Source organism: Rousettus aegyptiacus, unplaced genomic scaffold, assembly GCF_014176215.1.
Source record: "Rousettus aegyptiacus isolate mRouAeg1 unplaced genomic scaffold, mRouAeg1.p scaffold_m13_p_1, whole genome shotgun sequence".
Taxonomy (NCBI): domain Eukaryota; kingdom Metazoa; phylum Chordata; class Mammalia; order Chiroptera; family Pteropodidae; genus Rousettus; species Rousettus aegyptiacus.
The window spans coordinates 2,919,546-2,947,261 of NW_023416284.1; the positions used below are offsets into that span (position 1 = coordinate 2,919,546).

The 27,716-nt window shown below is 63.1% G+C and overlaps 1 protein-coding gene across 3 annotated transcripts in view; it reads right to left on the reverse strand.

Annotated features, from left to right (window-relative positions):
- CHD5 (chromodomain helicase DNA binding protein 5) overlaps positions 1-23,006 on the reverse strand; it is a 57,206-nt gene extending 34,200 nt beyond the window's left edge. Inside the window, exons 1-11 of one of the 3 annotated variants that reach the window (XM_016165322.2) lie at positions 22,631-23,006; positions 15,071-15,198; positions 9,799-9,978; positions 7,536-7,654; positions 6,746-6,984; positions 5,151-5,275; positions 3,560-3,683; positions 2,854-3,020; positions 2,479-2,700; positions 1,255-1,461; positions 854-1,065 (exon numbers count right to left, since the gene is read on the reverse strand). In XM_016165322.2, coding sequence (XP_016020808.2) covers positions 854-1,065; positions 1,255-1,461; positions 2,479-2,700; positions 2,854-3,020; positions 3,560-3,683; positions 5,151-5,275; positions 6,746-6,984; positions 7,536-7,654; positions 9,799-9,978; positions 15,071-15,198; positions 22,631-22,709 — 1,802 coding nt within the window. In that variant the 5' untranslated portion in view covers positions 22,710-23,006. Of the gene's footprint in view, positions 1-853; positions 1,066-1,254; positions 1,462-2,478; positions 2,701-2,853; positions 3,021-3,559; positions 3,684-5,150; positions 5,276-6,745; positions 6,985-7,535; positions 7,655-9,798; positions 9,979-15,070; positions 15,199-22,630 lie in introns of those variants that run through there. The other 2 variants (XM_036227970.1, XM_036227972.1) reach the window with 2 other exon arrangements.
- Between the last annotated feature and the right edge of the window lie 4,710 nt (positions 23,007-27,716).

The window sequence follows — 27,716 nt, forward strand, 5'->3', positions numbered from 1 at the left end:
TGCGTCAAGACGAGGTGGCAAGCTCAAAGCTCTGAGCCTGCAACCAGGCAGCAGGCACTGAGGGCCCCGCCCTGCGCCCACCTGTCGGCCACCGCCCGCTCGCAGGCACCTGAGCCCCCATCACCCCCTAAACCAAAGCCCGGCCAGCGGGGTCGACAGGCCTCCTGCCTCGGTCTCTTCCTCCAGCCTTTCGCAGCCTCTGACCACTACCACCTGGGAACTTCCAGATTTCTGAACAAAGAGTCGCTACAGAGGTGCTGGGGCTGGGAACAATAGGGAAGCAAGCAAGTCCCGCCGTCAGAAAGCACTGGGCTCAGCTCCCCGCCCCGCCGCCTCCTGGCTGTGTGGCTCTGGCCGAACAAGTGACTTCAGCTTGCCCGCCTGCTCTCAAGTCCACAAAAGGAAGGCAGAAATAAAGCGCTACCCCTTGGGATAGACAGCGCTCCGGCTCCGCGTTGTCAGCCATCGTTTGTAAACACAGAGCGCGTGAGGATACGCGCCCTCCACGCATCAGGTTCACCTCGGTCCCTGGGACCTTCCAACAGGCATCGAGCACTAAGGTCGGCAGGAACCCAGGAGCACGAGGATGTCCGAACCACTCGGGGCAAGTTTCACAAGCCGTTCATCAAGTTGCCCCTTTTGATTTATGACTTTGGAACTGTCCTCCAAGCAGGACATGCGTGTCCACGTGCGTGACAACCCCTCCAGGTGAACGGCCAAATGGCCCCTTCCTCCCGCCCCCACCGCACCCACGCGTGGCCCCGTGCCCATTCTACAGAGCGGGGCGGAGCATCCCGGCCTGCAGGCGCCCAGCTCCAGCAAGGCCCAGAGCCGCGCCCCGTCGGGCACACACCTGTGGTTCAGGATGCGGTGGATGGTCATCCACTCGGGCTTGATGCCGTAGCGATAGAAGCGCTCCTCCATCTTGGCGTAGAGAGGGTCCTTGCTCTTCCTCTTCTCGCTCTTGCTGTCCTCGTCGCCCGAGCCGTAATCGAAGGGCGGAGGCTCGTCCATGTCGTTCTTTCTTTGGTAGTTCCGATACATCACTGTGTGGTACAGCTCCAGCTGTTCCCGGAGGATACAAGAGGGAGATGTGCTGTGGCCCCCTTGTCCCCCGACCCAGCTCCCTCTTCCCCCAGCCAGGGTCCCAGGCCGGACAATCCTCACCTTCAGTCTCCCCCTCCCCAACCCCCGACAGTGTCCCGCATTCGGGGAGCTGAGCCTTCGTGCAGCCACGCCATCCAGGTGCCTTACCTGCAGCTCCTTCACCCAGGAGCAGTGCCAGTAGGAGAGCCCAGCCCACTTCACAAAGAACTCTCTCTCTGGGATGCCCTCCAGGGGCTTGGGCGGGGGGACGCTGGGCTCCATGTCGGGCCCCGACAGCCCCACCATGAAGGGGGCGGGGGGCTCCGTCCACCTCCAGTGTAGGATCCGCTGGACTTTGCCCTTCAGTGGGGGACACTGTGGACAGAGGAGGGTTCCCAAGTTCAGGGCTTAGCCACAGGTCCCCACCCTGAGGCTCCTGTGACAGCAGGCAGGGAGCTACACTGCTTCCCAAGTCAGAAACCACCATGTGACTCCACGACACGGCCTTGTCCTCAGAAGCCCACGTGTGCTATGCACACAGGAGATGGGCAGTGTGGGTCTGCATGCACACGTGTGCACGCATGCGCACATGCACACGCACACGCACACACCCCATAAGCCCGGATACACACAGGTAACTGAGGGCTGGCCACAGCACGGCCCAGGACCCCAGGGGTGGGAGACCCAGAACTGGGGTGGGCCTGGGGGACAACTCAGAGCACAGGAGCATTTGGTGACTGGGGGTGTCAGTGGGGGGTGCTCTCTTCTCCCTGCAGAAACAGGCTCCAGCCCCAGGGGACTCCTACCCTCTCGCCACCCCCAGCCACGGGACAGAAGCCAGGTGCAGAGTGGGTCTGAGTGGACAGCTGTGCCATCGTGTGGCCCTGAGCCTCAGTGTCTCATCTAAAAATGGGAATAACAAAAGGCTTGGCGCTTGGAAACCCAGTAAGAGTTAAAGGGGTGGCCAAGAACCAGCGAGTGGGTCACGACTATCGCCACCACCTGTCTGTTTTCACAGTGGCTCCGTTTTCAGGTTTAGGCTCGTGGGTAACAAAACTGCACCTAAGTCTTACAGGGATTGAGAAGCAAAGCGAGTCGGGGTGAGGTGTATGGGAACCCGTGGCGGGCGGAGGCTCCAGCTCAGGGCTCAGGCTAGCAGCTGGCGGAGCGGAGCGGGACCTTCGTGGGCGTGGCCCGGGCCAACGGAGGCGGGGCCTTTTGTGGGCGGGGTGGTGCTGGTGGGGGCGTGGCCTGGCTGGCGTGAAGGGTTTGTGAGTGGGCACGGCCTTGGTCCCCTGGTGTGGGCGGGGCCTGGTGGGCGGGGCGGGTTTTCGTGGTGGGCGTGGTGGTGGGCGGGGCATTGGGCGCGGGCGGGACGGGCGTAACACTCACAGTACAGCGCGGGCAGAGCCATTCACCGTTTGGGATCTCGGGCAGCGGCGGGTTGAGGCAGTGCAGGTGGTAGGAGGAGGGGCAGGCGTCGCAGCAGAGCAGCTCGCCCCCGTCCTTGCACACGCGGCAGAACTCCATGTGGTCGTCCTCCTCCTCCTCGCAGCCCGCCTCGTCCTCCTCCTCGTCGTCGTCCTTGGGCTCCCACTGGACCCCCTCCTTCTCCTGGCAGGGGGAGCACAGGTAGGGGCAGCTGGGCTGGACGCCCCCCACCAGGGTGCGCCTCCCTCCCTCCAACTCGGTGCCTCCCAAGACGACCGCACAGGGGCCGAGGGGCCGGGCACAGGCCCCACAGGCCAGGCTCCCCCGAGGGCTTACACAGTGGGGACAGCTCCACTTGCCCTCGGGAGCCTTCTCCAGCTCTGGGTCCAGGCAGACAAGGTGGTAGGCCCGCGGGCAGGTGTCACACAGGATGATCTCCCCGCCCTGCTGGCACACCTCGCAGTAGTCCTGGTGGTCCGTCTCATAGCCGTCACCGTCATCGACTGGGGAGGGGGCAGAGGCGGTCATGCAGGACGCAGCCCCACTCCCAGCCACTCCCCGCCCCGGGCTGCACGGGCACGCAGCTGGTGTCTAACAGCTGCTAGATGAATGGTGGACGGTGGACAGACAGCGTGAGCAAATGGGGGGTTGAGCGTGTAGAGGGGTGAAGAGACGGCTAGAAGACGGATAGATGATGAACGGGGCGACGGCTAAAAGGAAGGGCGGGAGGGAAGGAGGGATGGAGAGAGGATGGGTGACTGAGTGGGCGGATGGCGGATGAGGTCAAGACGCACTTCCTCCTCCAGCGCCCCCTTCTGCTAGTGCAAACGCCCTGGGGTGGCTCGCCTCTTGGGTGTGGAATTTAGCCTCACTGGGACAGGACCCCCCTCTCCAGGGTGGTTGAAGCAGCACAGGGGAACTGACTGGCTGAGGCCAGGAGAGGCGAGGGAAGAGGCGGCCTGCCCTGCCCCCCGGGGAGACTGTGCACCCCCCGCGTGCACCGCGGCAGCCCGGGGGCCCTGCCAACAGGAAGTCCTCCTACTCCTCTTCTTCTTGCGCCTCCTCTTGCTCTTCTTCCCCAGGGCCGCGGAGCACTCGGAGCGCACGGAGGAGCTGTGGATGCTGGCGCTGTCGAAGTCCGACTCCTCCCGCTCGTCCTCCTCGCTCTGCGGGGCGGGAGAGGGCCCTGTGAGCCCAGGGCGGTGTGGGGCGCTCTCCCCGAGGCCCTCACTGGGTGGGGGGCGTGGGGCGTGGGGCAGGCCTCGCTGGAGGCTCAGAGGCTCAGTGTCTCTGTGGTCCATCGCGCCTCTCCACCCAGCTAGAAACCGACAGGTCGAACCTGATGTCCTACAGCTGTCCCCAAGGCCTGCTCTCCAGCCTCATTTTCCACCTCGATACCTCTCCCCAGGCCGCGCCCTCCACCCTGCCAAACTCCTACACGTCCCTCAAAGGGAAACCTCGAGGACCCTGCGCCCAAGGAGCCTTCCCAGGTCTCTCCTTAATCGAACCTGTTGCACAGCCTGTGTGCCAGGTCCCGCCTGCCCCACCTCCCGTCACTGGCCCTCTCCCAGCGTACATGCCCACGCCCCTTCCGGACTGACTCTCCAGAGCAGGGCCGCTGCGGCCGAGCAGGAAGCCCAGCACAGCGGCGTGCTCAACAAATATTTGCTGAGCTGAGCTGGTCCACCAACCCCAAGCCAGGCCACATCGGCTGCTGCGTTCTCCCCTCCAGAGCAGCTAAACTCGAGACCTGTCACTCGCCTCTACCAAGCGACAAGAAATGGCCTCCATTTCTGCTCCTCTACGAGGCTGGGGCTGGGAGAGGGAATCGAGTGCCCTGTGCAGGTGGGTGTGTGAATGTCCCACCTATGGAGAAGGGAGGGCCCGAGGTGCCTACTGCGGGGAGGTGACAGAAAATGCTCCTAGGTGAGCTCCCCTAGGGTCAACCCGATCCTGGGGCCAGAAGCATCGGGCTCCAACCCAGCCTGATCCACCTACGTGCCACCTCCCTGGGGTCCAGCCTCCCGGCAGACATGGGCACCCAGGTCCCGTCAGGACTCCTAAGGGCCAGCTGACGCTCCCACCTTCTGCACAGATGGAGTGGCAGCTGGTGACTGCCAGAGCCGAGACTGAGCCCCCAGCTCTGCGGAGTGGGCTCCACACCCAGAGTCCAAGCTGCAGGGGCCCTGGGAGGGACCCTGTCTGAACCCCTCACTCATCAGGCTGGGAAACTGAGGCCCAGCAGGCCTGCATGTAAGATGGGAAGAGAGGATGGCGGAGAGGGGGGACCTGCCCCCAGGCGACCTCGGAACGAGCCGACAGCCCTGCTTTCGTTCCGTGGCCACCTCCACCTTCGCGTGGCATGCACGTGCGACACACGCGCGCACACGCAGAGGCATGAAAAACGCATCTCAAGGCGGCTCCTAGACACACACAGACACTCCCAAGTACGTGTGGTCTCGCACACCTCCCAGCCCACCCTCTCAGACTCAATCACACAACACGCACCTACACACACGCTCACCCACACACGTCGTGCTCACACACACGCACAATCACACACACCCACTCACGCGTGGCCATGCTCACACACACGCTCGCACTCACGCACACTCACACTCGCCCACGCTCACCGAGGAGCCCTTCTTCCTCTTGCCGCTGACGCCTCCAAGGCGGAACTTGAGTCCGGCCACCTTCCTGCCTTTGCCCTTCTTCTTGGCGTCCTTGGAGCCTCTGATCTTCTTCCTGACCCCAGGCCCTGAAAAGCCACAGCGGAATACGCAACACTTACGGCCACAAGCAGCTCAGTCCTCACGATAAGCCGACCAGCACAGGGTCGCGCCTGCCACCGCCCCTCTCAGCTGGGACAACGGAGGCCCAGGGAGGTGAGGTCCTGCTGACAGTCACACGGCACAGATGCTGCCGCTCCCACCCGTGGCAGAAACACCAGCCGTCTCGGGAACAACCCTGTCCCCTCTCCCCAGAATGGGGCTGTCCGCCACGGAGCCACAGCCGGCAGGGCCCCAAGGCCACACCTGGGCCCTGGAGGAATATTCTGGGGCAGGAAGTCCCTGGCCCAGGCCACATGGGGATCACTCGAAACTGCCTCTCCAATCCCCCTGGGAAACACTGGCTCCCAAGTGCCAGGAGGGTGTTGGCCACATGACAATTAACCACCTGAAAAGTAATGACCCTCCAGCAGCCCCCCGTCTGGGCTGAGCAGGGAAGATGGGGGCTGGAGGCAGGCGGCCATGCCCAGGGCCCTCCTCCAGCCACGTCACTTGTAGGAAGAGGCTGGGGGCCCAGCTGTAACCTCGGCACCACCACGGAAAATCTATTTCAATTGTTTAGGCTCTGAATAGGCAGCCCACAGAATCAATAGCTCAGCGGCTAGAGAGGAATGGAGAAAACCGGGCAGGCAGTGCAGGACCCTGGACAGAGACCCTGCAGAGAGGCAGGCAGAGTGGTCCTACCCCATGTCGCCTTGCCCCCCACCCCGGCTCCCCAGGCTCTGCGGGGACCTGGCAAAGGGGTGCATCATCCCAGAAACCAAAGTCTCTTGGGGTCAAAACAAGGGGTCCCAGAGTCCCCTCACCCCCCATCAAAGTCCGATCAGGGTACCAAGAAAGGCTGAGCTGCCGGTGCCCCTACCACTGAGAGCGTTGGGGGGATTAATGTCCCTACCGGCAATGGGGCCACAAATCCTCCACCCAGGAGACGTCCCTCCCCTGGGACCTCAAGTCACAGAGAGCCTCTGCTGTCCCTGTTCCCACCACCGAGTCCAGCTTCATATCTGCTCCTCCTTCCAAGCCTCCCAGAGCCGCCCCCATGCATGTCCGTTACCCCAGGGCCCGATGCTCAGGCAAGAGGGGTTGTGGGCTAACCCTGGACCCCTTCTCCCTAGGAATGGCACGGCCTCAAACTCCAGAGACCCCGACTCCCAGCAGCCTGGTCTCCCCTCTCTCTCCCTTCCCCAAGTCAGAGGGGACCAGGGCAAAACCCCTAAAGCTCTGGGCAACATCTCCTCTGCTTCGCCCCCGGCCCTGACAGGGGGCCGTGACAGAAGCTCCACCACTGCAGAACAGCCATGAAAGGCAGGGCGGGCCAAGGCCCTCGAAGGCACGGGCTCCTCCCCAGAGACCGCAGGGCTGCCACAGCCACCCGAGGCCACAGAGCCTGGGCGGGCCTCTGCCAGCAGGGCCGGGTGCCTGCACCCCCACGGCCTTACCCTTGCCCTCCTTGGTCTTGGCCTTGCGGATGGGCACCGGCTGGGGCGCCTGCTGGGGACTGATGGCCAGCGGGGGGGCGATGGTGACCGTCTCCACAGCGGCAGCCACTGCCGCCGCCGCCGCCGCCGCCGAGCTGCCCTTGAAGGGGTTGTTGGCGCTGAACTCCCGCCACTTGGCCCCCAGGACGGTCATCATTTTGGACATGGGGATCTTCGGGTTCTTCTTGGCAATGAGCGGCCTGTGTGGGGGGCAAGGCAGGAGGGTGAGGCCAGTGCCGCAGAGGGCATTAAAACCCGCCTCGCCGAAGTTAAGCAGGGTCGGGCCTGGTGAGTACTTGGATGGGAGACCACCTAGGAAGCCCAGGTGCTGTAGGCGTGAAAAATACAAATTAAATTAAAAAGTAAAGCAGCCCCGTGCTTCAGGTCGGGAAAACCAGGCAGAAAGTGAGAACAAAGCTTGAGACGGCAGCCCACCCCCGAAACCCCCGAGTCCCTGCCTGTGAACTGGCGGCCGGGCCCTCTCAGTAGTTGGGTTTCAGATCTGCAGGGCCAGAGGGAGCAGCCGGCAGCGGACGCGGCTCTCTCCCAGAGCTGAGCGGGGCGCGGGGTTGGCTGGGGCCACCACTCCCAGGCGCAGGGCAAGCGAGGGAGGCAGGACCATGTGCTAGAGTGAAAGGGGTCCCTGCCCTCCGGCCAGCTCTGCCCAGCATGGTCAGTGCCAGCCACGAGCCGAGCTCGGTCCCTCTGGCCGCCCGCGGATGCACAGCCGCGGCGCCGGCCCCTGGCCCACCTGAGGAACTGGCTGAAGGCCTTGTAGTTGGTCAGCGTGTGGTAGTCGGCCTCCGAGAACAGGTAGTCCACGTCGTCCAGGCCCCACTCAGCCATGAGCTGCCCCGAGGACTTGGGCTCCTAAGGACACACAGGCCAGAGGTGGAATTGGAGGTGGGGTCCTTCTAACTGGCACCTCCCTCCCCAGGTCCCACACCTAGGAGGCCTCGGAACAAGGGGGAGGAGGAGCATGTTAAGGAGAGCAATTCCCACCACCGTCCAGACACCATAACACACCCCGCCTCCAGGCCCGGGTCGGCTCAGACGCCAGGTGCGAGCGAGTGCGGGGGCTCAGTGCCCAGGGGCGCATGCGGGGGTCAGGGCAGGCCAGGCGCGTGCCCAGGAAGGGAAGAGCGACAGGCCCACTCTCCAGAAAAAACGTGTTCCAGGAATCTGGGCCGTGGGGCAGAACAGCGGCCCGAAGACGGGTTTTAGGGGGCAGATGTCCCCAGGGACACGGCAGGCTAAAGGGCTGCCTAAGGCATGCTGGGGAGAAATGAGGCCGCCCAGGACGTCCCCTGGTACAGTCACACACGGGTCCCATGCAAAAGGACAGGCCACTGCCAGGTTCCAGGGCCAGCGATGTGTGCCCTGGCCAGGGTAGCGGCATGGGACGAACCCCAAGAGGGTCCCTCAGCTACTGCCTCACTTTCCAGAGGGGCACTGAGGCTCAGGGAGGTGTGTGACTTCCCAGGGGCACAGTGAGCTTGTGAGACAGTCCGCCTGAGTGTCAGATCGCAGAGCTGGCGGGGGCGGGGCGGGGCAGGGGTGCTGACTGCGAGCGAGCGCGGACTCTAGAGTCAGACAGATGCTGCTTCTAATCCTGGTCCCCTACCGGCAGTGAGAGGCGGGGGACAAGCTAGTCCAGCTCTCTATGCCTCAGTCTCCCCATCTATAAAAGGAGAATAACAGTGCCCGCCTCACAGAAGCGAGTGCCCCGGCCCCACCCACTGACCCACTCAGCCAATCAGCACACGCCGCCCCAGGCCACAGTCCCAGGTCCAGGTGGACACCTGGGACACAGGCCCGCTTTCCGTGATGCAGGACAGGCAGGGATGGCCAAGGAGGCCTGAGCGGCCGCTTCCGCCGCTCTCCGTCCCACCCAGAGCTCCGGGCCTCGCACACTCTGCGACACTTCGGAGGTGCTCCCTGTGGGACCTCCTCCCGCGGCCGGCCTGCCCCCTCGCCACGCAGCCATTCCGGGGCGCATCGGGCCTTCAGTCCCAGCAGGACGCCGAGCAGCGTGGGAGCGCGCAGACCGCATTGTAGAACACACCGAGTCGCTCCCCTAAGCTCGTCCCTCAAAGCCGTCAGCGCCTCACAACACGGGCGCCGACTGGCAACATCCCGTGGGCGCGAGGACACCACAACCGGGGCCGCCGCCCGGCTGCCACCCCCAGTCGCCACCCCCCCCCCCCGGCCTCTGCACCACCTTTACGCAGCACTTATCTTTAAACCCAGGCGGCCCGAGCGCAGCCTGGGTGCCCGGGCGGCAAGCCAAAGGGAGCGGGGTGGTCCTGGACGACAAGCCGCCTGCGGTCCCCCGCGGTCCCCCGCCCCAGAGCTGGGCCCGGGCCGTCCGCAGGCCTGACCTGCAGCCCCTGCCCGAGGAGCCCGCTCAGCACAGCTGGGAGGCTCATGCACCTCACTCCCCACACGCGTGGAGAAGGCGCTCTGCCGCCGGGAGCGCCCGGCCCTTCACAGCGCTTTCCTGACTGCGCTCCCGGGGGCGGAAGTTCGGAACCTGGGCTCGGTGACAAGGGCCCCCTTCCGCTCTCCGAGGAGCTCCCCAGCTGCGTCTCCCTGGCACAGGCTCCATTTGCTGGTGCGTTTTCCCAAACTGCTCCAAGCAAGAGGCTCCTGACAGGAAACCGAAGCTCAGACCACCCATCGATTCAAAGTGAGCGGCGCGCTCCATGGGGGGCGGGACCGCAGACACCCCTCGAAGAGGCTGCTCGACTTCCTTCCACCCTGAACTCCTCCACGCTGTCTGTCACCCTGTCAAACGTGTCCCCGAGACTTGTGGCTACGGATTTCTACCGAGCGTGTGTCTGGCCTCCACGTGTGCACATAGGCACACGCACTCACACCCACAGACCCGTCGGCTCCCAGCTGCCACCTGCAGGAAGGACAGCCGGCCCTTTCGCTGGGGGGCTCCCAGGCAGGGACAGCGGTGGGGGGGGGGGGCTGTGCGGGCAGGTGTCCCGCGGGGCCCCAGGGCTCACCTTCAGGCAGGCCTCGTCATTGTCATCCTCTTCATCACCCTTCTTTTTTCGCTTGGCTTTTTTCTCCTTCTTGTCCTTGAGTTTTTTCTTCTTCTTTTTGTTAGGGGAGTAGTCGCTGCCCTCACTCTCCGACTTCTCCTCCAGATCCTCTTCATTTTCTGACAGCTCATCATGGCTCCCCTGGAAGAGAAAGGGGGACAGTGAGGGCAACGGGGACCCAAAGAAAACCTGGAGTCGCGGGCGACCTCCTAGCACAGTCAGCCATGCCTTCTGGATCACTCAGCATCCTGGGGCTCGCAGCTTAGCACCCAAGCCCAGCCAGAGGGGCTGCCCCAAGCCAGCATGGTCGAGGGTCCCTCCCTGATGACGGGGCCGCAGTGGCCGAGGTGTGTGCAGGTGAGGCCTCCTGTGAAGGCGGGCTCCCCACCAGGCCAGCTCAGAGCAGCCTGTCTGAACCACCCTGGGGTGAGGCTCAGGTTCTGCTCCAATCAGAATCAGGTTTCTGTGGACTTTGGGATTTTGACGAGTGTTGCATGATGGCACTTGGACCCAGGAGCTTGAAGCGGGAGATGTGACACCCAGAACCAAAAGCAAAGTGCGCAAGAAAAGCCAGGGAAGCGCTGGCTCCCACCAGGCTCCGGGACACACCCCTCACACCCCTCTGCTGCGCGTGTGCGCCCTGTGTTGGAACGGGGGAGAGTGCACAGCCGGCTTTAACTGCCGGTGGGCTCTCCAGTCGTGAGCCCACCCTCCCCTCACCTCCACGCTGGCTGCTGTGCCTCAGTGCCAGGCGAGGCAATTTAGGCAGCTCTAGGCTTGGCTCCCTTGATTTAGTTCCCCCTCCAGTACAGGCACAAAATGCTCCATTTATATGGAGATAAGGGCGTTTACAGGCAGAGCATCCCTGCCGGAAGGCACTGCCCCTCCCTCGGAAAAAGCTGTTTACTCTCAGCCTTTCCGGAGACAAGTGGGCTGGCAAAGCCCTTCCGAGCCCCTCCTGGCTGGGTGTGGGGGGGCAGGGGGGCGGGGGGGGGGTGATGCTCCAGTTACCAGCACAGGCTTGCCATCTTTCTGTTTGCTGTTTTTAAGGTGAGCAAAAAGGGGCATGGAAGGGATGGAAAGAGAACCGGAAAGATGAAAAATGAGCTCAGAAACAGCAATGGGGGAGAGGAGCGTGAGAGGAATCGGGAGGGAGGAGGAAAGGGGAGGGAAGGAAGGGGAGGAGGAGGGGAGGAGAAAGGGGGAGGAGGGGAAGGAGGGAGGAGGGAAGGGAGGGGGCAAGAGGAGGGAGCAGGGGCAGAAGGGAAGAGGAGGAGGGCAGAGAAGACAATGCGGTCATCCGATGACTCTGGGAGGTCCTCAGCCTGGTCTGTGGCCTCTGCGGCCACACCGTAAGGTATGGAAAGTCCTGTCCCAGGAGGGGGCTCTCCCTGGGACGCAGCTGGGAAAGGACCCACCCGCAGACTCCCAGAACCTCCCGACTCTCCTGGATGCTCAGCTCGCCCTCTGCCTGCTGCCTGCTGCCAGCTCCCCGTGCCCTGCACCCACGCCTTCCACGCCCATCAGCCACGCACGGAGTCCGCATGCCGGCTGGCGGCGGGCCCGCAGGACGGCCTCTAAGCCTTTCTGGAGCCCCGGTGTTTCCTGGAATACTGACCGGCCATGCTGGGCCCCAGGGGCAGCACAGATGCCGCCGGCTGCTGCCCAGAGCGGGACAGACTTGTAGGCAGGCGTTTCTGCTCCCAGGGCTGGTGGCCACCGAGCCCAGCTCTGCCTCAGTCCTTTGGGGAAGCAGGGGTCAGAGAGGGATGCCATTTCCCCTGAGGGTGCAGAGTTAGGCCAGCTGGAAGAGGCCACCTTTCGAGTGACCTGAGAGGTGAGGATGGCAGGAAGTGCCACAAACTTCAGCACCACGGACAGAGGCTGCAGAAGGAACCGAGGCTGGGGTGCAGGGCTTGCCCTCGGCTGCCCATAAATCAGACCAGGGATGAGGCAGGAAGGCCCACGGCGGGTCCTGGGCTTCCCTGGGGAGGCTGCAGGACAGGGCGCCTCAGAGCGGACCTTCGCTAGCCTGGGAACAAGGCAAGCCACCGCAGCCGCCACCCAGCTTCCTCATCTGTTAGTGGAGACACCGCCGAGAGCGATAAGCCTGGCGGGAAATCCTCAGAGCACCTTAAGCCCTCTGACACGGGAGCACCCCGCGTACCCAGACGCTGAGCCCAGCCCTGTTTGGAAGCGCACGGCGGAGCCCGATGACAAACCGAAGGGCACAACCAGCCTCATGCCCGTCCCCACAAAGCGGACAGCGCTGGAGCTGAGTGCACAGACGGCAGCGGCTCCAGCAGACAGACGGCGGTCTGATGCTGACAGACGGGCTGCTGCAGCCACACCTGGCGGGGAGCGGACCTGAGCCTGACAGGAGGCCACGCCACCTCTTCCCAAGTGCAGGAGAGGCGCGGAGCGACCAGCTCCCAGCGCAGGACGCAGAGGGAGCTGGGGGGAGGGAGGGAAGGACGGGGAGGAGGGGCCGGCGGCTCCAGCAGATTTCTGTGTGTGCACAGGGCAGGGGGCGCAGGCCGGGCAGGAGGCCCCGAGCCAGGCGCTGCCAGAAGGCCTGGCGCAGCGTCCACTCCAGGGCGGTGTGGGAAAGCAGGGGGGCGAAGACTCTCCTCGAGGAACGAGCAAGAGCTTTGGCAGGGCCCCTCATTGCAGGGAAAGGGGAGACTAACTGCTCCCTCCGCTGTGACCAGCACTGGGGAGAACTCCAGTCCGAGAGAAGGCTGACTCCCCAGCTCCCCCGGCTCCTCCCCCTGAGCCTCTCTGTTCCCTACCTTCTCCCCCACCGAATGAAGCTCTGAAGCTCGCACCACCTGGGCCCACCCCCAGCCGTACCCCAATCTCGTCTAAGCCCTCCTGCCACACCAGGGGGCTGGTGGAGGGTGCGGGTGCAGGACAGGTCTGTGGAGACTGGTTTCCCACTGATGTGACATCGTATCCACAGCACCTCTACCCCCAGGTCTCCTTTTTTTCCCAAAAAATCTTTCCTGGCAGAGAACGGGCAAGGGGAAGGGCAGCCAGTCGTTCTGAAGACAGCTCGAGGAGCAGGGACCCATCAGCGGGATGTGTGTGGGGGGGGGGGGTGCAGCCTCGGCCAGTGACAAGGAAGGGACCAATGACCGAGAATTAGGAGCAGCTGAGCATCTTGAAATGTCCAGAGCGGGGTGCAGGCCGAGCCAGGCTCAGGGGAGAAGACGCAGGCATGGAGCAGTAAGGCCCTAGGCAAGGCTCGGCCCCAGAGACACACCGTGCCCCGGACGCCAGGACACCGGCCAGGGATTTGACCCTGACGCTGTGGCAGACGGGCTGACAGACTTGGGTGTGGCTCTGGGGAATGCGCCTGGTGGCAGAAGACCCTCGGTGGGCTCGGAGTCCCCAACAGAATCCTTCTGCAAAGCTGCCTCAACCGCGACACCCAGGCTCCGTGCGCACGCAGCTGGGGACGGGTCGGAGGGGTCTCTGCCCAGAGCCCCAGGCCGGGGGACAGACATGCCACCAGCGCAGACCCCGGGGACCCCGCGGGGGCAGTCCCTGCCTGCCCCTCCCCCTCCCCAGCTCTGCGGATGTTTCTCGGGCCTCCCGTCCCCTCCCGCTCCCTTCCCTCCATGCTTAGCGCCCTGCACACGCAACGTCTCGAGAAAGGAGGCGTTTCAACTCAAAAGGAAGGGCTCGGAGACTTGGTCATCCTCGATTTGGGGTCCTTCAAGACTGAGAGGGAAAAAGAAAGAATGAAATATGAGCCTTCCCATTCACGACTGTTCTAAACAGTTATAATTTAGCACTGAATAATTGGTTGCTATGGTAACTGCTGCAGTACAGGTTGAAATCATTTCTCCTTCCTGCGCTGGGCCTGACAAGGCGCTTCATCTACATATGCTCAGGTTCTGGCCTGAGTCCGGTTATTTATGTAAATCGGAATCCACGACTTGCTGCCTGTCCCCTTCCCTCGCCAGGAAAAAAAAAAAAAAAGTTGCTGCACAGGTCCCTCTGCCTAGGTCCCCCTGCTTCCTCTCTCCCCATCGCCTTGTCCTGCAGCCACCTGGCCAGAGACGGACAGCAGAAAAGGGTTGACTTCCTCTCCCCGTCCTCAGGACGCCAGTCTGCAGGGGTGGGGACCTGGCGGTCAGAATCCTGCCCTCCGGCCGCAGTGTGCTCCGGCCCCTCTAAGGCCTGGCAGCTGGTCAAGCCAGGCTCTCAGGGATGCAGGGGAGGGGGCAGCAGTGGCCCCAGAGTCACCTTGAGGGCCTATTGGGCACTGTCCGTCATCTGCAGGCCTCTAGGCCCCCAGCCTGCCACCCCTTTTGAGAACCCCTACTGCGTCTAGATGGAGAGGAAGACAGGAGAGTAAGGGAGGGAGGAAGGGAGGGAGGGAGGTGGGGAGGGAGGGAGGGAGGTGGGGGAAACGAGGAAGGGGAAGAAGAAACGGATGGAAAGAAGAAAAAGAGCGAGGAAGGCAGGAGACGGCGCGAGGTGGAGAAGGGAGGGAGGCCCAGCTCCGGCCGCAAAAGCGAAGGCCACGCAGTCAGAGACGAGACAGGAAAAAACAGACAGACAGACAGGCGAGGGCCAGAGAGACAGAGACACACGGACGTGCGCTCGCAGGTCCAGAGGAAGAAGGGAGGGAGGAGGCCTGAGTGCCCGTGGCGCCGGGTGTGGGGGAGGCAAGCACCGGCCGGCCCAGGCCTCGGAGGTCGCTGGCCGCCCCCTCCACACTGCCGGGTTCTGGCCACCACGGCCACCATCCTGCCGCTGGCCAGAGGGCACGCGCCTCCGGCCTCCTGCCTGGCCAGGGTGCTGGAAGGGTCCTGCTGGGCCCCGAGCCCAGGGGGAGAGAGGAACTTCAGCCCTGCCTGGGGTGGGGAGAGGAGGAAGGGGGCACCCATGGGCCCATGGCACCCCTGTCCCTCTGCCACGAACCAGAGGAACAGAGGCCGGTAGAGGGGCCGGGAGCAGACAGGAGGCAGTGGAGGCATGCTTCAGGCAGGAACGTGAGTCCTCCCGCGAGGGGGCGTGCGGGGGCCCCATGTTGCCAAGACCAGTGGAAGGATAAGGGACCCCTGAACCCGGCTTAAGGAGACAGCACACTTCAGGCCCGTCTTGGAACGCTGCCCACGCTCACCGCTCAGCACCAAGCTTCTCACGCGCGCGGGTCTCGGGACCCCTGCCCCCCAGAAGGCCGCGGGAGGCGCCAAGGCCTCCACGCCAGCCCACGCACCTCCTTCTTCTTCCGCTTCCCTTTGGACCGGCTCTCCTTGAGCTTCTTGGATTTCTTCTTCTTGGGAAGGCTCATGGGCTCCTCAGGGAAGAAGTCATCGAAGCCTTCAAGGCCACCATCTTCCTCTTCTGGACAAATGGCAAGAAAGCAAGGGGGGTTACCTGCCGCTCCTCTCCCGGAGATAAGGGGGAGAGGCGGGGCCCACGGGGACAGCCAGCTCCTCTGCCACGCAACCCTGCCGGGTCACACCCCCGCAGCCCCCAGCCCACCCTTCTCCCTCCCTCTCCCACTGAGATCCCCAGTCCCCCGGCCACCCCTTTTCATTCCAGACAGTTCCCGACCCAGCCTCCTCCCACCCCCTCAAAGACAGCCCCCCAGACTCGATGAGTGGATCCCAGCTCTGGTGGGATGTGTCTGTCACCTCCCCTCTGGACCGCTCCCCACATCTGTAAAATGGGATGTCACTACCACCCACCCCAGTAGGACGGCGCTCAGAAACGTGCTAAACCAAGCCGAGTGACGACTAGGCCTCGCTGACATGGCTCCCGGGGAGCGAGCAGCCCCATGGGGCCGCAGCCCACCTCCAGCTGGCAGGAGAGGGCGCAGGCCCACCTCCACCCTCCGGGGGCCCACAGTGTGGCTGAGAAAAGACTCATGAATGCACGATAACGGGCACACAGGTCACATCACCCCAGGGCCACAGACAGCCAGACAGCAAGTGCCTGGGCCTTTGGGGGGAAGACCAACAAGGAGGGTGCTGGGACCCCCTTAATGGGGGACCGACGGCCGCGCGGCCTCTCCCGGCCAGTCCTGTACGTGCGGCCCCACAGGTGCCCGCACCCGGCACACCCCCACAGGTGCGCACCTCACACAGGTGCACACCGCTCCGCCACACACACACAGGTGCCCGCGCCCCGGTCACACTCCTCAGTCGCACCCACAAAAGCACACACTAGTACAGTCCAGTCACGTTCACACAGGTACATGAAACCCCATCACACCCTCGCACCCCGTCGCACGCCCGAATGCACAGGCGGACATGCCAAGCACTCTCCGGCTGACCCCAGGAAGATGCGGAATACAGAGCCCGCCCGCCATTCCGGAGCCCACCATGCCCGGAGCCCACCATGCCCGGAGCCCACCATGCCCGGAGCCGGCGCTCCGCGCTGAGTTTGAGAGGCCCAGAGGGGCGGGAAGCAGCAGCTGGCTGTGGACCTCTCACCAGCCCCAAAGGGGACAGGGCTTGACATGCGGCCCTCGCCTCGGGGCCCCCTCCAGGGTGGCCAAGGGCCTGTGGCCGACCCACGGAGGGAGCAAGTGCCATCCCTGTCCTCTACCGCCTCCTGGGAGCCCTCCGCACCCTGCTGGGCAAACAGACCTGGAGGGAGGCCGACTCCAGCCAGGGCCGGAGCTGTCCCAGGGGAGGCGCCCTGAGGCCGGCGGTCCCTGGGAGTCCAGCTCAGCGTTCCTGACCAGCAGAGGGGGGCGCTGCTGAGGCCGGGACCACGTGCAAGGCACAGCTGCTGTGGCCCTGGCCAGGGCTGGGGGTGCGGGGGCGGGCCCCGAACTGGGGGGATGCGAGCCGGCCTCCTCGCTGGAGTAGTATGGGACCGAGGCTGCACGGGTGACCCTGTCCTGTCCCCAGCCCTGAAGCGGGAGGGCCAAGGATTTTTTGAGCCAGTTGAACCGTGCACGGGGTCCCCCAGAATCGCCCTGGAGCGGAGGGATCTGGGCTGGGGGGGGGGGTCAGTGACGGCGCTGGTGAGGTTCCCGGCTGGAGATCAGCAGTCGAACCACACCCGCCCACGCCACCCGCCGCCCACGCCCCTCCCCCACCCCCAACCCCCCCGCCCCCCCGAGGCCGCAGGGAGGCCGCCCGGGCAGAGCCAGCCCCGCGTCTGGGCGATGCCCAGCCCAGGTTATGTAACGGGCTCGGCTGACGCCATGGGGGGGTGCCTCTCCCTCCTGCCTCCTGTCCACATCCCTGTCCCCCTCCGCGGGGCGGTCCCACGACTGGAAAGGCGAGCCTAGCACGAGGTCACTGACTGACCGGCGGAACAGACAAGGAGATGCACAAGCAGCTGCAGAAGGTTCTAGAAGGAAGTCTGTGGCCAGCAGTGGGCTGTGTCCCTCCCCAGCTCCGCCGCCCCCCCCCTCCTACCCACCCCTCAGGGCGCACATCCAGTGGTAAGGAGAGACCCCAGGAAGACGCAGCCTCAGGACTCCTTGTCCTGGCTGCCCCTGGCCGCCCCACCACCCTGCCCCCGCCTGGCAGGGCCCTCCCACACCGGCCCTGCCCCCCAGCCCAAGGCTCCATCGATCCAAGAAGGCTATAATTAGGACCCATCAGCCTTGTTATCTCTCCTACCTGCTGGGCTCCCAGGTCAGAGCAGGCCTGGGGACAGGGGAGGGCACAGGGGGGCCCATGGAGACAGGCAGGGGGACCAGTTGGGGACCAAGGGGTACAGGCCGCCGGCGTAAAGGAAAGGACTGCCTTTTCTTAAATCCCTCCCAGCCACCCCCTGCCCAGCACCAAGCAGGGCATAAGACCACCGGGGAGCCAGGAGGAGGGAGGCGCAGGGAAGCACAGGCGTGGCCCCGCAGCCCCTCCCAGCAGCCACCCCCCCCCCACCCCGAGCCCATTTCTTCATCTCTAAAATGGGCCTAAGGCTGCCAGGCGTGGATGATGGAGAATGTGAAACCGGGAGTGAGAGGAGCCAGCGCTGCCCGGCAACGGCGGGCAGAGCCCCGGGAGGCCCAAGGGGGTTAGGACAGTGGGAGCAGAGAGTGAGGGGTCTCTGGCTCCGCAGCACTGCTGGGCCAGGGGTGCTCAGGGCCACCCTAAAGCTGGCCAGGAAAGAGAAGCCAGAACTAAGGTTCTCGTCAGTCCTTGGAGCGCCCCCCCGCCCCATGTCACAGGCCCTCCGCTGATAACGGGGGCAGTACTCTCGCCCAAGAGAGAATTAATAATTTATTTATGACATTTAACAAAACCCAGACATCACCTCATTGGCGGCTCATCAAAGAAAGCGTCAGTCAGTCCGGAGCACCCGGAGTGGGTAGGCGGGGGAGGGTACGCAGGAGCAGGTGAGGCTTTTTACCCTAAGGGACTGGTTGGGGGGGTGGTTACAGTGGGGTGGGGGGGCCCGGGGCAGACAGGGAGCGGCCCCCATGCAAACCCAGAGCACTGGTGGGGAAAAGGAGGCAAGAGAGGCGAGGAGAAAGGAGGTGGGGTGACGCACACGCCAGGAGGGCCAGGGAGAGGCGGGGGCGGGAGAGGGACGGAGAGGCAGCCGGACACACAGAAGCAGAGGTAAGGACTGGGGACGGCAGACTGGCAGGCCCGGAGACAGAGCCAGGCATGGGCGCAGAGCAAGGGGAAGGGCCAGGGAGAGAGAACCAAGGACAGAGCCACACGGATAAAGCAGAAAGTCTCAAAAGTTTTACCTGCAAAAGCAAGTTAGATGCCCAACACTGTTCAGTACCTGGCTCAGAGAAGATACTCAAGAAATCTATGCTGGGTGGGTGGATCGATGCATGGATGGATAGATGGAGGGAGGAAGGGAGGGACGGAGGGAGGGAGGGACGGACGGACGGACGGATGGTGGGTGTGTGGCTGGCTGGCTGGCTGGATGGATGGAAGGACGGATGGTCGGATGGGGATGGATGGAGAGTCAGTAGGATGAATGGATGTTGCATGGGCTGGCTGGCTGGCTGGCTGGCTGGCTGGCTGGGTAGACGGTTGGTTGTTTTTATGGCTGGACGGGTAGATGTTTGGGTGGGTGGGTGAACAGGTGGAGGGGTGATCGAATGAATGAATAAAATGATAGATACATCTTCGTCTCTGACCAATTTAGAATGAGGTGGATTTGCCAAGCCACTGGGCAAACCGCACTGGTCACTTTGCCTCCCACCGCCCAGCACAGAGTATTAAACACGATCAGGCCCGCTGGGACCCCACCACCACCACCACCAAACCCGCACCACCCCAGAGGGAAGGAGGGGCAAGCTAAGATCTTGGGAATTGTAGCCATCACTCCCTCCTGGCCCTCAGCTCAAGAGAGCCTAAGATGCTCACATGGCTGGGGCCAGTCCTGTGGGCACAGGGGGCTCAGGCCATGCATATGTCCCTTTGGCCGGAGTGGTCACACCACCTGGCCAGTAGAGAGGCTGGACTTCCCCAGCTCTGGAAAACCCACCCCTCTTTGGCTCTATGTGATTGAGAAAGGGCTGGGTCAATCGGGCAGGAAACTTCTGAGGATAAGGCCCAGGTGCCAAGCCCCTCCCTCCCGGCCCACGGGTCTCTACTCTGAGCCCTCTTGCAGCCCTGGTTCCCATGCCCCCCAGCTTACTAGATAGGGGTGCAAGTCTCAGAAGCATTTCCTTGGGGAAGGCAGGTCCACTGCCACACCTTGGATGGCACTAATTTTAACAGTCAGTTTCTTGGGCACCTATTATGTGTGTGCTGGGCACTGTGACCTAAATGTTCCACGTGCCCCGTCTCACCCGTCCTCACAATAACCCTCTGTGAGGTAGCTAGTGCTAAACCCCCATTCCACAAGTAGGGACACGGGGGCAGAGGGCCGGGGAGCTGGCCCAAGGTCAGGCAGCTAATGGGCAGAAGAGCCAGGAGTCGCCTGACTCCTGAGTGCTCGCTTTGCCTGCCCTTCCGAGCCCCCAGGAGAATGGCAGCTGCCGGAACAGGCGGGCGCCCGCCCGGCCCTCCTCCTGGAGGCAGGCTCACCCACCTGCCCCTGTACCAGGGAGCTGGTCAGGCAAAGCCCTGCGTGGGGCACAAGGACCCTGCTGAGCAGGGGGCGGGAAACGGACGGAATGAGGAGAACGTGGATTTGATGAGTAACAAGCCCGGTGGCTGCAGGTTCAAAAATTACCCTGACGGTTCCCAACGCATTAGCCCTTCCAGTCACAAAACTAAGGTGTTCTGGAACCCGCTGGCTCTAGGTCCATGCAGGTCACGGCCATGGGCTAAGGCCGAGGGCTGCGGAACGGCTGTAATGGTGGGGGGTGGGGGGAGTTAAGGGGCCAGCTGGAGTAACCTGAGGGCTGAGGCTGTCACCACATTTGGGGACCAGAGTGGCCAAGGACCTCCCAGCATTCAGACGCTGAGATCGCAACCACCTCTGGAGCACCCATGGTGCCGGGTGCCGGGCACAGCTGGCGACCAAGGGAGTCACACCCAAGTGACTTCCATCGACACAGAAGTAAGCTGATGACAATATTCCAGGGACCAGAAAGTTCCACCAAGAAAATAAAGCATGAAAATGGGTCTGAGAGAAACAGTGGTGGGGCCGCCCTGGAGCCCAGAGGTCAAGGAGGGCCTCCCAGCGGTGACATTGAGCGGGACCTAAATGACAGAAAGGAGGCAGCTGTGAGCAGGGGAAAGAACAAGTCAGGCAGAGGTCACCGCCGGCACTCAAGGGCAGGATGGAAACTGGGGGGCTCCGGAAGCAGCGAGGGGGCCGCAGCGGGGAGAGGGTGGGGCGGAACGCGCCTCACAGGCATCCAAGGCCTGGGGTCTGATCTGAGCTACGGGGGGACCCCATCCGCTGAACAGAGGGCGGTCAGCGAGGACTGGTCAGGAAGCTATGGGGCGGACTGGCAGGAGGGGACAGTGGCTTGAACCGGGAACACGGAGAAGAGCCGGGAGCCCGGGGAAGCTCGGACGTGCCGTGGAGGTCAAGCGTGCGGTCCTGCTGGAGGGGAAGAGGGTGCTGCAGTCCCCAGGCCACAGGCGACGAAGCAGGACCTCTCCTCTGCGGGGCTTTGGGGGCCATCCTGGGGGCAGCTCCCCCCCGACCCCAGCAACGAGCACAAGCGGGGGGGGGGGACCCGTGGGGGGGCAGGTGGCCCTGGCGCAGATAGCAGGAGCTGGGGGCCTGCAGGCCTGAGGGCACTTCCCAGGGCTGCGCCCCTCCCCACGCTCCGCACCCGGGGAGCGGCGCAATATTCGGGAACCAGGGACAGGGAACCCCATTAAGGGGGTCAGTGAAATCCTGGAAATAAACCTAGTAATGCACGTTCAGCTGTCCGCTGCCCCCAGCGGTGCCACCAGGGGCCACGCCCAGAGCGCCACTGAGGGCCACTCACTGGGCAAGCGTGTGACGACGGCTCACTAACGGGCCAGCCTCCTGGGCAGAACAAGCCACGGACTCCACGCCTGTGCTGGGCCTCTGTGCTCCCTCCCAGGAAGTGGGCCTGCCTCGCTGGACCCAGACGCAGCAGGCAACCATTGCCAAGAGCCCTGCCCATGTGGGCCACCTCATCCCCACGCCCCTCAGCCCGGCAGGCGCTTCGCAAAGCTGGCCAGGCTGCCTGAAAGGCCAGGTGAGACCAGGCTCCTGCAGACACCCTGGCCACAGTGTCAAAGCAAGAAAAAAGTGGGGAAGGGGAGGCGGCCCCCCAGTGGCCATAGCCACCTGATGGGAAACCCCTCCTGGCCAAGACACAGCAGCCTGGGCAGCTGCTGCCTGTCAGGTACCCCCTTCTCACCTCATGCCACAGGAGTTGGGGTACCAATTTGTGGCATATCCTCCCCCATGGGAAAGGCACTCCTGGGGCCAGACAGCACACTGCTGGTCCAGGGACGGCCCCTGACCTCCGTGAGTCTCTCAGGAGCACAGAGGAAGGTATGAAGTAAGAGGGTCTCCCAGAACGGGGGCGGGGAGGCGGGCTGACAGAGCCAGGGCCCTGCCTGGTTGTGCCAAGACGGGAACCGTCCCAACCAAAAGGTGAGCAGTTAACTCGAGAACGATCCTGCAAGGTTAGCCCTGACAAACACGCCGTGCGGATGCTCAGTTCTGACAGCGACGGCAAGGGCAGGGGCGGTGGCCTGGGCGTCAGGCCCGGAGCCAGGGCAGGGTGGGCTGGGCACGCCGCTGACCCAGGGGTGGAGGGCTGAGGACGGCGGCGGCGAGGCGTGCCAGGACCACGCCGGCTGCCCCAGCAAAGTGCTCGGGAGCGGCGGTCGCAGCACCCGGCGGCCGGGGAACCCGTGCGCCCCAGCCCGCAGCCCTTGTCGGCCCTGAAGGCAGCCGCCCCAGGCAGAGCGCTCGCCGGGGCCCCGAGCACAGCCGTTCCCGCCCCGCTCCCGGCCCCACCCAGCCTGCCCTGGGGCCGAGGTGGACCGCGGCCTGGGGCCCGCCAGCGCCCGGGAGACCGGACGCGCGCGGCGCGGGGCGAGAGCGCAGGGTGCCCGGCGCCGAGAGCCGAGCGCGATTCCCGCCCCATTCAAGGGCACGCGAGCTGACCCGGCGGCGTCGCGCCCCCGCCCCGCCGGGGGGGCCAGCGCAGCCCTGCCCCCGCCCAGAGGTCCCCCGCCAGCGCGGCCCGGGTGGCCCCGACCGTACCCCGCCCTTGGCCGCCCGAGCGCCGCGCCCCTGCGTTCGCCCGGCCCCGCGCCCTTGGCCGCGCGGCGCCAGCAGGGCGGGAGCGCAGCCCGCAGCCCGGGCGCGCCCTCCCGCGCGCGCCCCGCGCCGCCCGCGCCGCCCGGCCCCGGGGCCCGGCCGCCCCCCGCGCCGCCGCCGCCCGCGCCCCGCTCACCTGACATTTCGTCCTCGTTCTCCATCTCGTCCGCGAACAGCCGCGGCAGCTCCTCCTCGGTGCCCAGCGGGCCCCGCATGCCCGGCGCGGGGGGGAGGGGAGGTGGGCGCCCCCCCTCCCGCCGGGCGCGGTGCCAGCCTTAACCCGTGCGCTGCCGGACTGGTGCGCGCGGCGGGCGAGGCGGCCTCGGCGAGAAGATGGCGGCCGCCTGCCCCCCCACCCCCCAAAACCTCCACCCCCCCGTCTCGACCCCCTTGCTCTGGGCCGCCTTCGCTCTGCTCCCGCAAAGCCCGGGCCGCTCCGCCCACCGCGCCCCGCAGCCGGAGTCCGCAGCCCGCCGAGGGTGGCGGCGGCAGCGCCGGCGGCACGGCTGCACAGCGGGGGGGCGGCACACATGCCCGGATTGTGACGTCCAGTCTGGTTGCTGTGGCAACCCCATCCCATCGTTCCGGCAGCGCGACTAGTTAACAGCGGAGAACAAGTTGGGGGACTAGTCCTGAGCCGCCGGGTGCAGGGTGGGGACAGCGCGCGCCGGCAGGGGGAGCCGTGGAGGCGCCCGCGCGCCCAGGGACCCGACGGCGGGGCGGGCAGCTGGGCCTCGGGCGAGCCGGGCCCCGCGGGAGGCCGGGAAGCGCCGCCCGCCGACCCGCAGGGCCTGCCCTCGCCCCCGCCCCCGCCCCCGCCCCCGCCAGGAGGGTGCTCAGCTCCGGGGTCCCCAAGGGCGCGGAAGCAGGGTCCCCGGGCGGCGCACGGCTCCTACGCACCGGGACCCTCGCCGCTCCTCACACGGTTCCGGCCTCTACCTGTTCCTAATCCCCGTTCGAAAGAGGATGAGAAGGGAAACGTGTCCCGCACTTGGCGAAGGGCCGCCCCGGCGACCCGCGGTCTGAGCCCCCCAGAAACCCTGGGGCGGGCTGGCTCCTCCCTCCCTCGGTCGCACTCGCCTCCCCCCACCCACCTGCCTTCTCCCAGGACGCCCCTCCAAGGCCGGCCCGGAGCTCTGACGGGTGGTGCGGATCTGCGTTCTCCGTGCCCAAAACTCCCGCTCAGAAGCGACACCTGTGGCGGAGCGGGAGGCGCCGCCACCAGCCGTGGGTCGTTAAAGGTGAAGACGGGAGGCCAAAGCCTTCGGGAGCAAGACTGGAATTTTAAATGGGCGCCGCCAGCCAGTCTCGGCGGCAGCAGGTCTCAAAGCTACTGTAAGACCGTGGAAGTTTCCGTGGCCGGCAGGATGGCCAGTGAAGTGAGGGCGTCGTCAGCTCACCGCCTCCGGCCAGACACGTTGGGGCACCCCACCGGAGCCCCAGGTCGCTGCCAGAGACCCCCAGGATCTGCCTGACTTGCGAAGTCAAAAGCAGAGGGGGAGGGGGCCCGGTCGCACCAGCCTCTCTGGTTCTGGCTGAGCCCCTGTGCCCCATCCAGGCCACACTGACAGCATCAGGAGGGCTCTCCCTTTCCTGGGGTCTTTGGGGAACCAAAAGAGCTGTGCCTGTTTTGGGAGAGCACCCTAGTCTGTGCAAGACCTCTTAGGGAGGTGGCCATGACCCAAGCCATGGTGAGTAGAAGCTGTGTCCAAGCTGTGACGGGAAGGAGATGGATAACCTGGGGACAGCTAGAAAGATGTCCAGCCGATTTTCCCTCCCCCTTCCCATCCAAATTAATTGTGGAGAGACCCAAACAATAGCTCATCATCATTCATTCTGGACAGGGGCAGGTCTGTGCAGCCCCCTGGATCACAGTGCAGGGACCTGGGAATCTTTTCTCCTCCCGGGTCCCTTGAAACCAAACTAGAGATGTCGGACGAGCCCAGTGCAAGGGCAAAGGGAAAGGCGGCAGGGAGGCAGGCTGGGACAGCGAAGGGCTGCCGGTGGTCCAGAGCCGTGTTTCACATCTCTGGCATCGAGCCGAGGGGCCTCTGAACTCTGGATGCTCTATACAGCAAGCTGCACTTTCCCTGACGAGGCTGCCTGGCTCTTTCAAGACCTGTTAACTATCTAGGGAAAAAAAAAAAAGCCCTAAGCGCTGCCAAACGTGCCCACCCCTCAGTCTCCAGCCCCAGCCCACGCCCCGCCACCCGGCAGGATGAGGCCAGCACATGTCCACGGGGCGCCTGCTCCACCTTAGAGAAATTGCCTCACCGTATTTGCCATCACCAGAAACTCCCCCGACACACACACGCACACGCACACGCACGCGCGCACATACATACACACATACCGTTAACCTTGGCTCGGATTCCCAAGGCCAGGCTGAGAAAGTCAAGCCATAATTGAAGAACGAACAGTTCCAACTGCCTCATTTGGCAAAAATTAGTTGATGTTCATCGCTCATGACCCGCTCCCCACCGTGGTCTCGCTGACCGCTGCGGCTAGCGGCCAGGTAACACAGCTTAAGGACCAAAAGCAGAACGAAACGTGGAATGGCAGAGGAAAACGGACTCTCGATGGAAATCCGTAACATTTTAAGGAGAGCTCTTCTTATCGTTGAACTATAGCTGTGCGTTTTATTGACGATGGGTCAAAAATGTCTGACGTTAAAAGCCATCCCTAAAAAAAGTGAAAATGCAATAAACTCTGCAATTCTGAGAATGCGGAATTAGTAATTACGGTTACAGCTTCAGGAAAGGAGATGCTTGCATTTGCGGGTCTCAGAGCTTGTAATTACACCTCCGTAACAATTCAAAATCAAAATGTTTTCTAATATATTGGTGATAAAAGCACCATGAGAAAAATGTTTTTCAGAGAGCAGAGCTGCAGTGGCTAATTATCTCAGACACATACCCTCCTCAGCCCCCGACTCCTGCCGGGACCCTCCCTTCAGCAGCATATTCCACCATGGCCACCTGATGGCCCCGTGACCCCAGGCCTCTGAAGGGCAGTGCCGTGCTTGTTTCTCGCACCCCTCACAGTCAGCACGCAGCTCAGAGTTCTGACCCAGCCTCGTCAAAAGCAGGTGAGTCTGTCACTGGCAGGATGAGGGGTGAAATGAAGGCCGAGCACCCCTGTATATCAACTTCACCTTTACCAAAGCCCACTTCTCAAGGGGGTGCCTGGCCCCACCAGAATTCAAATTACTTGGGGTTGCGGGGGAGAGAAAGGGGGCTTCTCAGAGAGGCATACCCTGGTGGTGCGCCCTGAACCCGAGGAAGTACTGTGTAAGCTTCATGCTGAAGCATCCTAGGAGTCAACGCTGGCAGCGGCCGACCCGCCCGGACAACCAGCACAGCCTTCGAGCTGTTTTGGCTTGGCCTGAAATAGCCTAGAAAAAAGAACGTGGACTCTCAAATCCTCCCAAAGGTGGGCAAGTGCTTGGATTGCAAAACCTTAGGTTTTAGTTTCCTGGGGTCGGCAGCCATCAGTGACAAGGCAGACCAGGCTGCCTGCTTGACCTTCCAGAAAGAAGCCACCGCCAAGCTTAGTGCCCCAAACAAGAGTCAGCCAGAGATGGCCTGTGACTCCTGCCAGCCCTGTGCTCTGTCCAAGGTTCCCAAGGGGAGGGCTGTCCCCTTGGCACTGCCAAATCTGTAGTTTCGTGTCAGGGACCCATGGACTAGGCACGTGCCCCTTCCGTGGCGGGGATGACAGGTGCTCAGCACCCAGCTGTGTCTCCAACACTTGATAAGCTTGGGGTGGGGGTGAGTCATGAGGACCACGCTGGCTACAAGTGGGCCACCAAAGCCACCTTTGAGGCTCTCTGCTGAAGTTATCGGTGACCTGACAGGGGACCATCATGGCCTCCCTGGGGTCCTGCTCACCTTCCGAGAAAGTGTCCCCTTAAAATTAAAAGGCTGAGGTCTAAACACCGCAGGACATTCTGTGATTTTGACCAATTTTCTTAAAAATACTTGATATGATTGAGCCCCTCCCTGCCCCGTTTCTGACACAGATGGTTCTGCACACCCCCGTGCCAGGCACCGCTGGTGACCAGTTTGGACCTGTGTATTTCAACATTTGGCTCTTCCTGGAGAGCTCCTAGGTGCCACCACCACTCAGAAAAGCACCTGCACGACTAAGTCACAGGAAGGGGGCTGCTGAGGCTTTTAAAAGGAAAAATATTAAACCTGCAGACGAGATGCCAGATGTGGTACTGGCGAGCGGAGTCGGCTGAGGATAAGACCGCCAACGTCCCACTTCGCTTATCTTAAATCTCAGCCTGAAACTCCCCATGACTCGATCTGTTCCTGTGCCTTGAATATTTCCGATCAGGCAGCTGAGGCAAGACAGGAATAAAGGAAACTGGTCAAGAACCTGGTTCAGGCACAGCCGGTATAATAATGGGTGTAATGAAATTCGGTTCATACTGCACCTCGCCGCTCAGAAAAAGTCATTGGTTTGCAAAGATCTGGAGAAATTCTACATGGAGAGTTATTCTGTCACCTGCAAAATCCCGCTGAGGCACAGCTACAGTGGAAAAAATGGGAATTAAGGGTATTCTCAAGCTTAATGAAGACCAAGGTCATTGTCAGTACAGCAGTTAATCACCGAGGACAAACACAACTTTCGTTGCTAAACAGATTGACATGACAATCCTTTAAAAAAAAAAAAAAAAAAAAAAAAAAAAACCCTTGCACAGTAGCCATGTGTTAGCCACTTTAATATAAAATGTGATCAAAACTCAATTACAAGAGCTCAAAAAGACATAGAAAAACCAGTTAAGTTTCCATTTTATTACAAGTTTTAAAATCTGGGAGTGGTTTAAAGAAACTTAAATGCTAATTCCAGCCCAGGGTTAAAAGTGTATAACCACACTAGGAATTTAAGAATTATCACAGGGAAACATCAGCGCGACAAGCAAGTCAAAATTGCAAACTCAATACATAAACTTACTTAGTCAGGTGAGGGGCAGCGCCCACGAGCAAGTGATGCCTCTGTTAAATAGGAAAGAAGCCCTGCCTCCTGTGAGGGCAGAGAAACGTGCGAACGATTCTGCTTCGGGAAATTTGCATAGAAATAGAAAACGCTGGAGCCTTCTGCACAAATGAAATTGCAAAACCTCCACACATTAAATTCAACCCAACCAGCACTGAATGTCAAGTTGGAGCCAGCGTAGGATTCGAACATCTAATTTCCAGCTCTGCAACTGGCAG